Genomic DNA, 17,055 nt, shown 5'->3' with positions numbered 1-17,055 from the left:
TTTTTTTTTTTTTTTTATTTATTCATGGAAACACTCTCTTGTGGGTGAGTGGGTGAGAGAGAGAGCTGTAACACAACACTTACATATTCAGAAGTTCCTTTAATCTTCCATTAACTGTATGGTTATATTTTTCAGCTGCTGGTGTCAACAAAATATTTTCTGAATGATTTTCTTCTGTTTTAAATGTTCCTAATATTAGGCCTTGTTTCTACAAAAAAATATAATAAATAATAAATAAATAATAATAATAATAAATAATTTATTGCAAACACAGTTAAATATCTAAATGTGTAAACTATTTTAAATGATTAATCACAAATAGAGAATGTAAATACATAACAGAGCCTCCATTGTGCAGTCAGCATAGATGAAGCCTTTTGGTCAAAAAGACCTGGGTTTGATTCACTTCAATGACGTGAGGAATCTTTATCTGGTCTCTTTTGACTAAAGGTGAGTTAGCTGGGCTCATACAGAGGAAGAGGGTTTTTCATCCCTCAGAATAAGCAAACTGGCCCCATGAACACATATCTACAGACATAAGACACTACTGGAATAAGGATTAACCAACCTATTCCATAAGACTTTTGGTTTCAAATGCCTACATGAAGTGTGGGTCAACTCATGTGCATAAATCAACAACAACAGTCTCACACTGGGCAATGAAATCCATCTCTAACTGGAACTATTTTTGGTATATCACTGAGAGTGACCCCATATCGATTTTTCTCTTTGATATACTCTAAAGAGGCAGAAAGCATGTGCTCTTTAGGATGTTGTAGTTGCGAGATTGGATGGAAATACAGTTTATGGTCCCTATCAACACTTCTTCACAGTTACCTTCTCAGAATATGATGGTTTACCACCAGATGCTGTTGCTAGATTTTTGGTATATAGCCCCTTTGTCTTCTGATTGGGGATACTCTGCTCAGTTTTAATTTTTTAAATCTCCTATTCAACCTATGCTCAGGAGCAGGCTGGGTTATCTCTCTCACAATTGGGGCATTTTGGTGTTTGCTTACAATCTTTCTTTTTATGATTGGCATAGTGGGAACTATGAATTGGTTCCTTGCATTCAACAAGTTAGTAGTTCCCTATGTATTCCCCATGCCCATCCCTACATATTGCACCTCTAAGAAAGTTCTTTTTTTTTGGGGGGGGGGGGTGATTGGTATTCTCCCAGTAGATGATGTACAAATTAATTTTTCACAGTCACTGTTGCTACTTCAATAAGAATGTCTCCCAAATAGAGTTTCTTGATCGATTTTAGAGATCCTGCCAACCCTTCCAAACCACTCTGACACTTCCAAGCAGATGTTCGCCTGCCTGTTAAATGTAAGATTAAGAAAAATGTTTTAATCATTGATGTCTCTGAGGTTTTTTGTTTCTTATTTTGGTGTTTCTGTTCATTTTCCAATGGTTTCTGAACTAGTTTGGGGTTTCTTGTTGAGGGCCCCTGATAAACAAGAGGATGAAAAATTATCCAGTCTTAGGAGGAAGCTGGTTCAGTGCCAGAGCTCCCCTACCCACTATGGAGCCACACATGGATGAATATTCTTCAGCAAGCAATGTCTGTGATGAGAATGGAATGCCAGTGCCAGATGCCATACTGGCACCAAAGCAAGCTTGGGCCTTATTCCAAGACCATGGTGAAGGACACGCCGCAATACCATTGACCTTGCAAACAAGCCCACTAGCCGAGCCATCCAGGACTCCCTGTCTGGGTGAAACAGAGGCCCAAGTAATGCAAAATTACTCGATCTTTCTTGAAACAGAAATATAATAGTCATTAAATATATAATTATTACTTTACATTAGCAAAACTGATTACTTACTTTTTTCTTATGTCCACATTTTTTTTCCAAGTCTATGATTATAAGCATAGCCTTCACAGCTCAGTTGGTTTTGATGATGCTTGGGTTGGAAAGACTAGAGTTCAAATCCTGTCTAGGACATGATGAACCTTTATCAGGGCTTTTTAAATGAAGGTAAGTTAGTGGTTTTATATGGGAATGGCATGGTTTTTTTCTGATATTTGAGTATGGGTTTTCATCTCAAAAGGCAGGCAAACCAGCCAGAATACAATGCAACTGACAGCCATAATTGGCAGGGTGATTAATGCTATCTATGCAGATAGGATTAATCACCTTATCACAGCATTAAATAGGTTTCAAATAAGCCAAGTTACTCGGCCATCACAGACTACAAGCATAACATGCATAGGATGATTATAAGCCACAGTTAGTCCACTGTTAATCAGATTTCTGACACTAAGACAAATATCAGAGTAAAAATGGGAATATAACTAGCTTATCCATATTTTTAGATTTTAGAAAAGCAGATGACAGCATTCGAAGAGAAAGCCTTCAGGGAGTATTAATTGAATTTAGAATACTTCATAAGATAATAAATGCAATTAAAATTTGCACTACTGACAAATGAAGGATGAAATTACATCCAAACCTTTTGCTATTAGTGTTTTCTCTGCTAACGATGAATTATCATGAGCAATTTAAAAATGGCATCGTTGCTGAGCTTGTATTCTGAAGCACACTTATGTATTAAAAAAGTCATTATAATAATAATAATAAACATTTTTTCAGCATGTTTAAATTTTGCAGGCATGAGTTGACATCTATTCTAAATATAATTCAGTTCAACTCAAACACTTCTCTGTCTATATCTGCTACATGGAGAAATATATTTGCACTGGTCATCACAGAAGATATCTACCAGCTGATGTGCCACGTGGGTCCATATCTTTCTAGGAATAGTAAAAATAATGGGACGTGTGCATGCTAATTACAGGTCATGAAAATTACATGAAACTAATTATTGTTAAGTGACACCTCCAGGGAGTCCAAAGACTAATCGAGGGAAAGTGTGCCAACAGCATCGAAAAATTGTTCCCCATGCTTGAACTTGCTTAACTTTTTGTGTGAGCCATTAGTAGCAGAGGCTCTCCCAATCGACCAACCTTTGCTGGCATGAAGCTCCATCATGTAACAGAACACAATAAGAATATGGAGTAGTTCCTGTCCTAATGGCAGTCAAGCCTTTTGGTCTCTTGCCAAGGCCAGGGGACTCAACTTCTGTCCTTACATATTTCCACCTCTCACATCGTGATGGTATAAATGGCAACATCTAAAGATAAGGCAGGTCTCTTGGCATTTTTCTCCTCTCCAACTCTTGTATAATGATGACCAAGGCAGAACTATTTTACAAACTATTCACAATATGCTTCCTTTGAAATTTTCCTCAGTACTCAATAGCCTTGATACAAAGAGTCGTCCTCATCCTGATGGTATTCCTCCAGCTATACTAAAAGCTTTTGCTCCAGAATGCACATCCATTTTGGATTGTCTCTTCAAGCTGTCATACTCATTTGGCATCCATCCAACAACTTAAAAGCAATCTTTCATCCAACCTGTTCCCAAAAAAGGGAGATAAAAGCAAACCTTCAAGCTATTGGCCTACTGCTCTGATCTCAATACTCTCTTACTTAGTGATCACCAATATGTATTCTGCAATTCTCTTTCCACAACAGACTTCCTAATACGGAAAGAGAATAGCAGCCTCACCCACCTATATGAATGCAAGCCATGGAAAAGTTTGGAGAAACTCAAGTGATCACTCTTGATATTTCCAGTAATAAACATTTCAAGATCTTTAACCAATGCCTGAAACACTGATCTCCATGCCATTCTCAAGTGAGGATAACCTCATCAATTTTAATATCATCAAAACACAATCCTGTCTCATTTCCAGAAAGAAAGACTATGCCTTGCATAGTCCAAACAATACTTCTCTCCAGCTCAACTCCTGATACTTTATAAACTCAAATCTGCCTGAACTTAGAATGCTGTTTGCACATTTCAGGCAGTGCACTTAAACCTCCCTCAGAATGATTATATTCAGAAGAGAGTGTGCTTCTCTTAACTGATGACCTTCCTCTCCTCTCTCTCTCTCCAATGAACCTGCCACTACTTTCCTCTAATTATGTATAAACAAGCAGCTGCTAGTCAATACCCACATACCGTTCAGTTCCAACCTTATTGAACCAATGTCTCATCCTCCTCCTGTACTTATTCCCTATACTTATTATGCTCTTGGAATATTCTTTCCCAGACTGTTTTTCCTGATAATTATATCTATCTTGAAGACCTTCAAGGTCTTCAAGATACACATTAACAAATTCCTTTCTTCTTTCTGACCACCTGCCCATATATGGCACTCGTGTCATAGGGTTGGGGGACCTCTTGTGTATGTGAGGCTGATATAAAAAAAGTTGCTGCACTATGTCTCTTCTCTTATTTATATGGGTGCTGCTCTAATGAACAAGCCACTACCTTCCTCCACTTTCTTCTAATTATGATGTGTCTTGTCTTTCGGTTCTCTGAATTGTAAATGAAAAGAGTTTACACTGCCTAAGTAAGGAATGGATTAATATAAGCAAAACAGATTTTTGTTAATATGGTTTAAGTTTAACCATAATGTTTAAGTGGTTAGCATATCTGCTCTCCAACCAAAAGGCTATGGGTTCGAATCCCATCATGGGCATGGATGTTTGTGACTGTCTGTAAAATACTAGTGGTGGTGGTGGGTGGTAGATAGTGTTCATGTAGATGATGATGATGATGGTAGTTGCGATTTGTTGTAGTTTATGGATTAAGTGGTGGAGACAGAGAGTTGTAGAGTAGGTGTCCTCCCTAGATGAGTCTCAGGACTCCCTGGAGGTGTCATGTAGTAGTAGTAATAATAATAATAATAAACATTTATCGATAAGGGAAAAATGTGATTTAAGTCCTTTAAAAAGCAGGCCGTTGCTCTCTTCATCTTGGCAGCTTGGCTGTTACACTTAAAGAAAAGGAAAAAGGCAAGCATTTTACTTAAAGATAATAATACTCTCCCAGGGCAGAGCTGACTACTACCGGGTGCATCCCCAGGTGGCGGATCGGGGAACAGCCTTCAGATATGGAGGTTAGCTGCGATATAAGCAGAGCAATCTGGCGAATAAGCAGCTGTGGACCAACAGCGACTGAGCTATCAGGGCGTGGGGGAGCAGAAGTGGCAACTCTGTCTCACTTAAAACCTCACAAAGCCCAATGACAACTCGGTGACATGGCGAGTAGTGCCGCCATTAAATAAGTACCTGCTGGGGGTCACCGCCCCTGACATTGGGAAGCAGCATTTTCCGGAAAACTGAGGAAAAAGCAAATAGTGTCTCTAAGAGACGAAAATGGAAAAATAGTTCTAGAAGAAGAGAATAAAGCACAGATTTGGATAAAATATGTAACAGAACTTTTCAATGATACTAGACAGAAGCCTATAAATATAAAAGATAACATTCAAGGACCAGCAATCATGAAATGCGAAATAGAGAATGCTATACAAACAAGTAAAACAGGAAAAGCCAGTGGACCAGATGGTGTGCAAACAGAATTTTTAAAATTAATCGAACCAGATAACATCAAACTTCTTGAAAAACTATTTAATAAAATATATGAAAGTGATGAATTTCCATCAGATTGGCTCAAATCTACATTTATCACTATCCCAAAGAAACCCAAAGCGAATTCCTGTGGTGACTTCAGACTTATTAGTCTAATGAGCCAAACATTAAAAATATTTTTGAAAGTAATTCAGAATCGCATTTATAGAAAAAGTGAAGAAACTCTAAGTGAAACACAATTCGGCTTTCGGAATGGTTTTGGTACTAGAGAGGCCCTTTTCTGTACCCAAATATTGATACAAAAATGCATAGAAAAACAGAAATCTGTCTTTATGTGTTTCATAGATTTTGAAAAAGCATTCGACAAAGTCAGACACACCAACTTAATAGAAATCCTTCAACAAATAAGGCTAGACGAACAAGACATAAGACTAATAACAAATCTGTATTGGAATCAGTCAGCTACCGTTCAATTAGACAACATTACCACCAGTGATATTAACATCAAAAGAGGAGTGAGACAAGGATGTGTGCTCTCACCACTCCTGTTCAACATATATGCAGAGGTAATCTTTAAAAAAGCATTGGAAGAATGTCCAGAGGGAATCACAATAAATGGAAAGATTGTTAACAACCTACGATATGCAGATGACACCGTGCTAATTGCAGATAACATTATGGATCTCCAAAAACTCGTTGACAGAGTATACATAGAAAGCCAAAGAATGGGAATAAATATAAACATCAACAAGACAAAATACATGATCATCAGCAAACATCCAGCCTCATCAATGAAACTGACACTCAATGGGAAAAATATTGATCAAGTGTCAAGATATAAATATCTTGGTTGCTGGCTTAATGAACGGTGGGATCCAGAAATAGATATAAAGACAAGGATTGAAGTTGCACGGCAGTCCTTCATGAAAATGAGAACACTATTCTGCAATAAAGACCTAAACATGGAAGTCAGATGCCGAATGCTGAAATGCTACGTGTGGTCTATTCTGCTCTATGGAGTTGAAACATGGACATTGAAGGCGACAACCATCAAGAAAATCGAAGCCTTTGAGATGTGGCTATACAGAAGAATGCTAAAGATATCATGGACAGAAAAAATTACCAATGAAGATGTCTTAAAATCCACTGGCAAAGCTAAACATCTTGTACAAATAATCAAGAAACGAAAAACATCATATCTTGGACACATCATGAGAAACAGCAAATACCAACTTCTACAAACTATTTTGGTAGGAAGAATTGATGGCAAAGGAACTAGAGGAAGAAAAAGAATATCATGGTTTGACAACATCAAGACGTGGACAGGAAAGAGCAGTGCACAACTGCTCAGATTAGCACAAGAGCGCAGTTTGTTCGCCAAGATGGTCGCTGACCTTCGATAGAAGATAGCACAATAAGAAGAAGAATAATACTCTTACTCCCTAGCTGGTCTGGTTGGGTCAGTGGTTAGCACATTCACTCTCCAGTCAACAGGCAGTGGATTTGAATCTCACTTTGGACATAGCTGTTTGCGATTGTCCTTAGATGAGAGATGAATTTCATTGTTGAGTGTGAGACCACTGTCTCGCTTACTGGAAGCATGAAGTGGCTTGAAAAAGTTCCATGTTGGGTCTCTAGAGCACAGTTTCCACACTTGGTAAAATATAAATAAAAATACAAAAAATCAAGACAAAATGAATGTACTGCTCCGAGACTACACCACTTATAAACTGCTAGATTATGATGATCCCGCCAAGTTTCATAAAAAAACATTAAAAAGGTTTCTAAAAATGTTACATCTTGGCTTCCTGAAATTGTTAAAAACTCAAACCTTTTAGTCCCCCCCCCCCAGGTATATGGATTGCCAAAAATTCATAAACCTCATTACCATCTCTGTCCCACAGCAGATGCTACTGACCTTCTGCCCCCCCCCCTCTTAAATTAGCCAAAGAGTTATCTAAATCTTTAATTCCACTTACTAGCCACACTTCTTATACAAAAAATTCCACACATTTCAAATCCTTAATCTGGAATTTAGCTTTATAAAATGACATCATGGTGAAACTTTGATGTCACTTCCTTATTCAAAAATTTGCCTTTCTGATTCTAAATTTACTGAAAGATGCTTTCCCCCCCCCTGACATTACTGATCTCTTTAATTTTGCTATCCATACTGGTTACTTCTCTTGGAAGGGCACCTTATATAAACAGATAGGGTACTTCCATGGGCTCTTCCCCCACCCCCAGCCAATTTCTATATGAAGCATTTTGAAAAACATACTCTTGATACTGCCAGTCTCAAACTCTCTATTTGGTTGAGATATATTGATGATGCATTCTCTATTTGGCAACATGGCTCAGACACATTAGACTCTTCCCTCCTCCACCTCAACGGTCAGCACCACAAAATCCAGTCACTACTGAAAAAAAAAAAAAAAAAAAAAGCTTGCTTTTTTTAGATACTCTAATCACACGTCTGCCCAAATGGCACCTGTTCTTTTGCAGTTTACAGAAAACCCACCCACAGAGGAAGACATACATAAACTTTCCCACCATCTCCCTTCTCAACAATATGGTGTCATCAAAACTGTTGTCAATAGAGCCAACAAACCTATGTTGCACCTAAGCTTCCCTTACAGCAGAACTTGCCTTTATTTGCCAACCTTCCTGTCTGATGGTTACAATGCCAAACAGATTTACAAATTAATTATTCCTTCCACTTAATCACATCCATTTCAACATAAAGACTATAGCAATGCCATCACTATTCCCTATATTCAAGACAGTTCAGAAAAAAAAGTCAAAACTTTAAAGAAATATAATCTCTGCACTGCTTTTAAATCTCATTTGAAGCTAGCTTCCCTTCTCCGATCTCCTAAGGATCCACTTTCTCCACTCTTTGTTCCAGGTGTTTAGAAGGTTCCTTGTTCTTGAAACATCATATTGTAGTCAGACTGGGATATCTGCTAAAATCCACCTAGATGTTAGCAAGTAGACACAAAAACATGTCTACCACCACAACTATCATCATTCACGTCTAGTAGACCATGCCTTGGATACCTTGCACACAGAATCAGATGGAGGAAAACCATCATGCTCCATCACAGTAAATACAAACTCGACTCTTTTTAGAATCAGTAGCAGATTTAAAAATCTAGCATAATCTTAATAAATATGGTTGTATTAAACTTCCCAAAATTTGGGAAATTTTAATTCTTAGGGCTCCTGCCCAATATCTACAGAGAACAGCACCCATAGAGGACATTCTCATAAAACTCGAGTCTTCATATACTCTAATTTCATTTCTTCCACTTATTGTTTCTTATGTGTTTTTGTGTGTGTTATTACAATTTTAACAATGTATTCCTGAAGATGTCTGTGACAGAGACGAAATATTGAAATGAATAAACCTGCTGTCAAATTATTTCTCTCTGTGCAGTAGTTATTCCATTAAATTGTATTAAGAATGTAAACTAGCAATTAAACCTAAATACTCATTTAGTATTTGAGATCAATTAGCTCCTATGGTAACAATCACATGTAAGGCCTCTCTTACCTCAAAGTCAAGAGCATAATAATGTATGGTTGGCTGCTTTTTTTTATTATTATTATTTTATTCGAAATGTGCAAGTTTCTTCAAAAGAAAAGTTGTTTCGATTTTTTTTGATTTTGTACTGAAATTTTAAAGGTGTTTTATTTAATTTTTTCATATTTGCCATCTTTAAATTTTTATGACATCTAAAGGTCCTTTTGTCATACACGCAGCTCATCATACTGCACCTTAAACACTAAAATTCTCTGCAGACGCCAAACTCTCAGGCAAGACATCCCAATCATTCAAAACTCTGCATGCAAAAAACCTACTTCTCACTCCCCTGCTCACACCTTCCTTATAGTTTCCTGGGATGACCTCTGGTTCTCCCCTGAACTTCCACCGTTTTCTGTAAAACCTCTCCAACATTGATCCTATAATAACCCCTTACTAACTTGTAGGTCTCTATCATATCACCCCTCTTCCTCCTATCCACTAGACTAAGTAAATTGCATCTTCTCAACCTTTCCTCATATTCGACATTCCAGAGATCAGCAACTACCTTATTCAGTTGCCTCTAGACCCTTTCCAACATCTCATCCTTTTGAAAACCAGGTGACCAAATCTGTGCACAGTAGTGCAATGTGGCCTAATCAGAGCCTTATAAAATGGAACAAGAATCTCCTTACTTCTACAAGTCAGTGTCCTCCGAATCATTCCGGAATTCTTTGTGTTGTCCTCACAATTTTGGCAATGTGTCCCCTAAATTTCAGATCCTTATCCACTATCATCCCAAGATCTCTAATTTCTTCCACCTCCAACAATATATCTCACTAAGCATAAATTTTACAACCCATCTTTGTTTCCCAAATAATAAAACCTTACGTTTTGCAATATGAACTCGCATCCCCATCTCGGTGCCCATTCACTCAATTTATTCAAGTCTTCTTACAAGGCCACAACATCTGTACTCTTCATAATTTGTCCCTATTTTGCATCATCTGCAAACAACTGAATACACCCATCTTCACTAATATCATTAACATACAGGTTAAACAGCAGTGTCCCTAAAACAGACCCCTCAGGCATACCACTAATGACTTTCCTCTTTGGGGCTATTGCTCCCCCATACACAACTTGATACATATCAGATAGTCGGTATCTGATCCAATGAACTAATCTAATATCCAACCCCACCAGATCTAGTTTGAATATCAACTTATTATGCGGTAATCTATCAAAAGCCTTTGCAAAATCTAAGTATACTACTGTGTATCCCTCTCCTCTGTCCAAGGAAGCACCCACTTTATTGTAATGAATAAGTAGATTACTAAAGCATAACCTTCCTTTAGCAAATGCTGTCCATCAAAGATAATACCATTGTTGTCAACCCAATTCTGGATCCCAGTTCTCACCAGCTTCTCCAACAACTTAACCATACCACCTGACACACAGATAGGCCTATAATTTGATGCTTGAATTCTATCACCTCCCTTATCAAGCAGCACAATTTTGCCATTCTTCCACTCCTTTGGAACTTGACCCAGTGAATCATATTAAAAAATATGTCAAGGAAGATGCCAACTCTCTGGTGCATTCCTTCAGAATACTTTGTCATATATTATCAAGTCACACAGCTTTATTAACATCAAGTTTTCTCAATTCCCCATATACCTTTTGCTCACTTAAAGTCAGTCCCTCATCCCCATCATCAAATGCTCTCAAACTCTCCGTGATGACACATTCACAAGAATGAAAGACCTTTATGAACTGCTCATTAAGTATCTCCACTATATCTTCAACAGTAGTTGTTCTCATACCATTTTCTCCAATGAATGTTATCCTTCCATAATCTTTTTTTTTTTTTTTACTAATTATATAAAGAGCCAAAGGCTTCAATTTGGTGACATGAACTTATTTAAGTTAAGGGATATTGCATCCCATATTGTTTCTTAGCCGAATAAGAAACTCAAAGGGTTTCATGCCGAATATAGAAACTATATAAAGTTTGGTGATTCCAAGTGTAAGCAAATACCTGGATAGCAGCACCTGTGCTAAGAAACAATATGGGATGCAATATCTCTTAACTTAAATAAGTTCATGTAGCCGAATTGAAGCCTTTGGCTCTTCATATAATTAGTAATTTATTAGTACACCTTCTTGGCAATTCTCATAGAAGGGATGCAAGTTCTATTCGCTACAAACTTGGTATTAACTAGGTCTACCTACTCACTGATGAGACCTCAAAAAAGGTTGAAACTGGTCTGGGTAGTGACCTTCTCTCATAATGTAGAATAGTAATAGGAGCTAAGTTCACATTATGGGAAAATACCAAGAATAGGGATCAGAGCTTGCTCCACCCTTTCTATGAGTTGCCTCAGTTTGCACTACCAAATGGGTCAGGTGCTGCTATCCAGGTATTTACTTACGCTTGGAATCGCCGAACTTTATATTTATATAGTTTCTATATTCGGCATGAAACTCTTTGAGTGTCTTATTCGGCTAAGAAACAATATGGGATGCAACATTCTTCTTCTTTTTTTTTTTTTTTGCTGGCTACATATTGAAAGAACTCCCTAGGTTTCTTTTTGGCTTTATTAGCTAACTGCTGCTCATACTTTGCTTTTGCTACCCTTACCAACCAAGTCATCCTCCTTGCCGGTTCTTTGTAATCCTCATGGAATTGATTATTACCACTTCTCTTATGCTGACTCCATAATGTCTTTTTTTTCACATGCTTAATCTCTTCATTCATCCATTTCACACCTACCTTATTTAACCTTTTGACCCTTGGAATACATTTAGACATTACTTCTAACTAGATAGCATTGAATATCTCCCAAGCTGCATTGATTTCTTTTTCAGCTAACTCCTCATTCCATTCTACACCTGCAAGCTGTCTCCTAAGCTCCTCATAATCACCAGCCTTGTAAATCCACATATACCCTTTTCTCATAGAGGTTTTCATACTGCTGGCAACCATCCAGGTAATCACTTCATGGCCATTCTCACCAACTGGAGGGTGATTTGACATCCCATTTATAATTACATCCTCTGATCAGATAATTAAATCCAAGACCTCAATACTAGTGCACCCACTGTTGCATACTGTCTGAGATAGTAGTCCCTCAGAAACTCAAGAAACACATTTTCTTTACTTCCAGTTGCTATCTGATCATTCCAGTCTATATTGCCATAATTTAAAGCACCCATAACGATCACCCTTTTCTTATTTTCTTGCCTAATTTGATTATACATTTCATAGTCACTACCACATTACCAGGTCTATAACAACATCCAACTAAGTATTTCATTCCAATCACCTCTATCTCAACACCATCTGCCTTAAAACCACTGGCAATATTTCCCTCTTGCATCTTTACTTTGTGTGGACATAACTCTTTCACTATCATCAATAGCACTTCCCCTCCCTTTTTACCCCTTTCTGTCTTCACGAAACATCATATCCTTCCATATCTCTATAGGGTTGGTGAGATGGATAGGAAGGTGGTTGATCGAGGGATACCAGAGAGTGGTTTATTCAGGAGTTGAGTCCAAAAGACAGCTTGTGACTAGTGGTGTGCCGCAGGGTTCTGTTCTTGGACCACTACTTTTCAATTTGTTCATCAATATATAGGAAAGGATCTGAGAGGAAGTGTTCACTTGTTTGCTGATGATGCAAAGTTGGGTAGAGCAATTGTGAGTACACAGGATGTCAAAATTTTGCAGGATGATTTGGATAGTTTGGAGGACTGGGCTAGGGAAAATGGATGTCAATTTAATGTGGGAAAGTGTAAGATTATGCATTTTGGGGTGAAAAGATTGGCAGTAGTATATCACATTGGTGGAACCGTACTCCAGTAGATTGATAGGCCAGGGATTTGGGAGTGTTGGTGGATAGGGAATTGAAGTTTAGGGGACATATTGCAAAAGTGGCTAAATCAGCTCATCAAATCACTTGGCTTCTGAAAAATACTTTAACAAGCAGAGACAAACAAGTTATTGTTAATCTGTATTGAGCCTTGATAAGACCCCATCTAGACTACTGTGCCCAGATATGGGCACCATGGTTTCTTCTTGATGGGGAAGAGGTGGGGAGGATCCAGAGACGAGTGACCAAGATGATAGCAGGTCTGTGGAATGAACCTTATGAGAACAGGTTGAAGATTTGTGGGTTGCAAAAATTGGTCGATAGGCAGAAAAGGAGTGATATGATTGAGACATTCAAATTACTGAAGGGTTTCTATAAGATCTGGTAGCAGGACTAGGGGCCATACATGGAAGCTGGACAAGAATGTGGTTAACAAGGGTGTTAGAGCTAGGTTTTTTTACTTGGAGAGTAGTGAATGAGTGGAATAAGCTGCCAGAGTCTGTTGTCGGTGCTATGACATTGAATGAGTTCAAGGCGAGGTATGATAGATACTGTGTGAATGTCGAATAGTTGTTCTTGACATGATGTTAGGGCCTCCCTCGATGAGTCTGTCGACTCCTTGGAATTGCCTGGAATAATAATAATAATTCCTGTCAAGATGTCATCCTCATCCAACCAAGTCTCACTTATTCCAACAATTTTTGGGTGAACAGACTCAATTAATGCGACTTGTTTCTTATACTTCTGGCATTTGTATACAAATACAGCAGCTTATTTCTGGATCTACAGCTAGTTCCACTGATACAACTTATTTGATGTGACTTCTCCATGCTTAACTCCAGCCATTTCTTTGTCTTCTTATTCATCTTAGAACCTTCTTCAAATTCAACTGTTTTTCCCTTGATTCCAGGTTATCCCCTTCCCTTTTTTTCTCCACGTCCATTCACATCCTCTTGGACCATCAACCTTTCTCACGCTGTGTTCCTCTGTCCACCCTGAGCGTCCCCGTTTCCTTGTCTGTCATGCACGCCTATTCTCTATACTCATGCCACTCACTTCTTCATTCATAACCAGCTCTTCAGTCTCTCCTGTCTTATTCTCCCTTTCTTCTACATCATTTCCAACTTGATCAAATTCATTCTCTGCACTCACTTCTCTACCTTCCAGCAGCAGTCTCTCCAAGCAAATCACACCAAAACCACTCAAACGCAGCCCATCGCTCCTATACAGATCACTTCGTCTTTAAACTCATTCCACACATTAACAAACTGCACTCCCTTCTCCTCACACCTTTCTCAACATATCATTCATAATCCTTGCTCTCTGCTTCATCTCACCACTGTCATATCTGGGCAACACGCTTACTACCTTTCCTATCACACTATTATCTTTTATCTGGCTCAACAACCTCCTGATATCTCCAATGTGACATGATCTTTGTTCACATTCAAGTCATGTCCCTATTACAACTACTAAATCTGTTGCTCCTTACTTCTCATATCCAATGCCTGAATCACTCTATTCATTCCATCTCCAGTAAAACAAACTTTGTGCATCTTCTCGTCCAGCACACATGTTTAATAATTGAATCACCATACAATACCACCAAAAAACCAACGTAACTAATAATAATAATTCCTAATTATATGTTTTAATTATGACCATCTAACATATACCTTACAGAGTAAAATGATATTTTATTCAATTATCTCTTGTACAAATTGTGATAAATTTTTAAGACTAAACAGCTGATTTTCATAAGATCCCACTAAAGAAAAATCGGAACAAGATTTCTGCTGTTTTCACCAGATGAGACAAATTTCTCTACACCACGTGTACCATATTTACTGTAAGTTATCACCGAAATTTGCCATTACAATCTAACCAATATCAAGAACAGCATTCAGATATCTTAACCAAATAGCTTGATTTGCAATCTAAAAGCTAAAATACACTCTTCGCATTTTTTTTTTTTTCGTTTTTAACATATAGGGGGCATTCTGAAAGAGGAAACAAAATTTTGTTGCTTTGTTAGTTAAATAGCCCAAAATTTCAAAACTTGCTATATATTTTACCTTTTTTGGCTCATTGGAACGAACTGATGCAGTACTACTGCAGTTCTTCAAATCGCATGCTAAATTATTCAGCTGTTTACTGGCTTTGGATAACAGCTGCTTGGCTCGTAAGCCACTTAACACACGCAAGTTTGAATAACGTGCCATTACAAAGTAAAAGCCACACACACCAAGATTCAGAGTTCAGAATATAGGATCCACATAGTGAGCTATTTAGCATCTAATTTAATTAAATTTGAAAAAAAATTCAAATACCAGGAAATCCTATTATGAAATTGCAATTAGCCAGAACATTAAACTTATATATATATATTATCAGAACAGGCGCTAGGGTCTTTGTCGCCGGTATGCAATATCTATCTAAGCGCCCCTGTAACGATCCGGGCGTGTGTGGTTCTATTACGATAATAAAAATTTAAAATTTCTTAAATAAATTTTGACAGAACAGCCACACGTGGGTTCGCTAAATGTAACGAACCGCGGTTGTTGACTAGGCAGGATAATCGTTAAAAACCCGAATATTCAAAAAATTCTCAAAAGGTAAAGCAAATTCTGATAAAGCCACTTCACTTTAATCGTTGAATATAATGATACAGGGATTATAGCCTTCTCACCGATCCGAATCGCTAACAAAATTAAAATTTATTTGAATTAATGTTTAAAAAAATTCTTGCATTTTACAAGTTACTAAATTCTTAGTAACTTGTAAAAATTTTTTAATAATTTTTATAAGTGGAACTATCTTTTAGAAAAATAAAAGAAACTCGAGAGAGATGAGAAAATAAGAAAAGACTTCAGAAATAATTAGAACATTTAGTATAAGTATTCAAAAAATTACATCTTTACAGAATAACAGAAAATAACTTAAATTACATAAATATACTTGAAATTTTTTAAAATTAAAATTTTAGGGTTTTTGATTTAATATTCATAAAATTAGAAATAATGGTCTTAACGTCATAAAAAGGCGTTAGCTGGTTTTTTTTTTTTTTACTTCTAATTCCGCACATATATCATTTTCAATAGCTATTAACGCCAAACTAACAAGCTTTTTTTGCGACATACTTGTTCTTAAATAGGTTTTAATCAATTTCAACTAGGAAGAGGAACGTTCACCGCTCGCTACACTAACAGGTAAGGTTAATAGTATTCTTAAATCAATTGAAAAGTTAGGGAAAGATAAATTATTGGACACAATAAAATCAAAAATATCGAAATGGTTTTGAATATTTAAATTATTCTTCCGAAAAATATCCCGGAAAGCACATAACTTGTCATATAGTTCTATTGCATTTATGTCTTTATTGTCGCCGTCCTTCAAGAGAATCTCTAAATCGTCACAATTTTTTCGTAAATCTTCGTTATTAATTTGTAGTAATCTATACAAGAAATTGAAATTATCATAAAATGTTTTTAGTTGTTCAAAACGTTCTATTAACGAACACGTCTAGAAGTGTATAAAATACATTCACTCTAAATTTATCTTCTGGCGATTGTGGCGTTTCGTCATGCCCCTCGTAGACAAATTGTTGTGTCATCTTTCGTCGTCGGACTTCCGTACCAGTTTTAAATTCTTGTTCTCCGTCCACCTCTTCACTCAGTTCTTTTGCCGTTTTTAGAACTTCTTTAAAATTTGTATCTGATTGATACTCTTGTAAGAATACTTTTAAGTTTTCGATAGATTCTAAAGCAAGTGTAATGTTTATATTTTTGTCTTGAAGCATTTTACTCACAGGGTTTATTCTGTTAAGTAAATCATGCCCAATTATAAGAAAGCAAATAAATTTGTAGTCCTTTATTTTCGCAATGATTTTTGTGCTTCATGCTGAGTTTCTTTATTAAAATTTTCATTATTTAAAATTTCAAAAAGTGCATCGTAAATTTCTCCTGACTGATATCGTAGAGGGCGGATTGCATTAATTTTACTTTCCCATCGCGTTTCTGATGGTTGTTTCCATGTCAATTTTTTTAAGAACTCAGCATGAAGGACATTTCATTCTCTTACAAACGTTGGGCAATCTTTTAAAAGGATTGCCCAACGTTTGTAAGAGAATGAAAAGAAGTATATTTCTTGAATAATTGCAAAGAAACTAATTTTATCTGCATTCACTTTGGCTGCATCGTTAAT

The 17,055-nt window shown here is 37.0% G+C and overlaps 1 protein-coding gene across 2 annotated transcripts in view; it reads right to left on the bottom strand.

The window, feature by feature from the left end:
* Positions 1–15,184, bottom strand: part of LOC150106468 (cytosol aminopeptidase-like) — a 245,362-nt gene extending 230,178 nt beyond the window's left edge. Inside the window, exons 1-3 of one of the 2 annotated variants that reach the window (XM_090393142.1) lie at positions 14,928–15,066; positions 1,833–1,971; positions 84–208 (exon numbers count right to left, since the gene is read on the bottom strand). In XM_090393142.1, the coding sequence (XP_090249268.1) occupies positions 84–208; positions 1,833–1,880 (173 nt within the window). In that variant the 5' untranslated portion in view covers positions 1,881–1,971; positions 14,928–15,066. Of the gene's footprint in view, positions 1–83; positions 209–1,832; positions 1,972–14,927 lie in introns of both variants that reach the window. The other variant, XM_090393141.1, reaches the window with a different exon arrangement.
* Positions 15,185–17,055: the final 1,871 nt, after the last annotated feature.

The sequence above is a fragment of the Typopeltis vanoorti genome, chromosome 5 (assembly GCF_054136105.1).
Source record: "Typopeltis vanoorti isolate ZY-2024b chromosome 5, IOZ_Tvanoo_1.0, whole genome shotgun sequence".
Taxonomy (NCBI): domain Eukaryota; kingdom Metazoa; phylum Arthropoda; class Arachnida; order Uropygi; family Thelyphonidae; genus Typopeltis; species Typopeltis vanoorti.
Note: the sequence above shows the minus strand (reverse complement) of the source record. Positions and strands in the feature narration are given on the sequence as shown.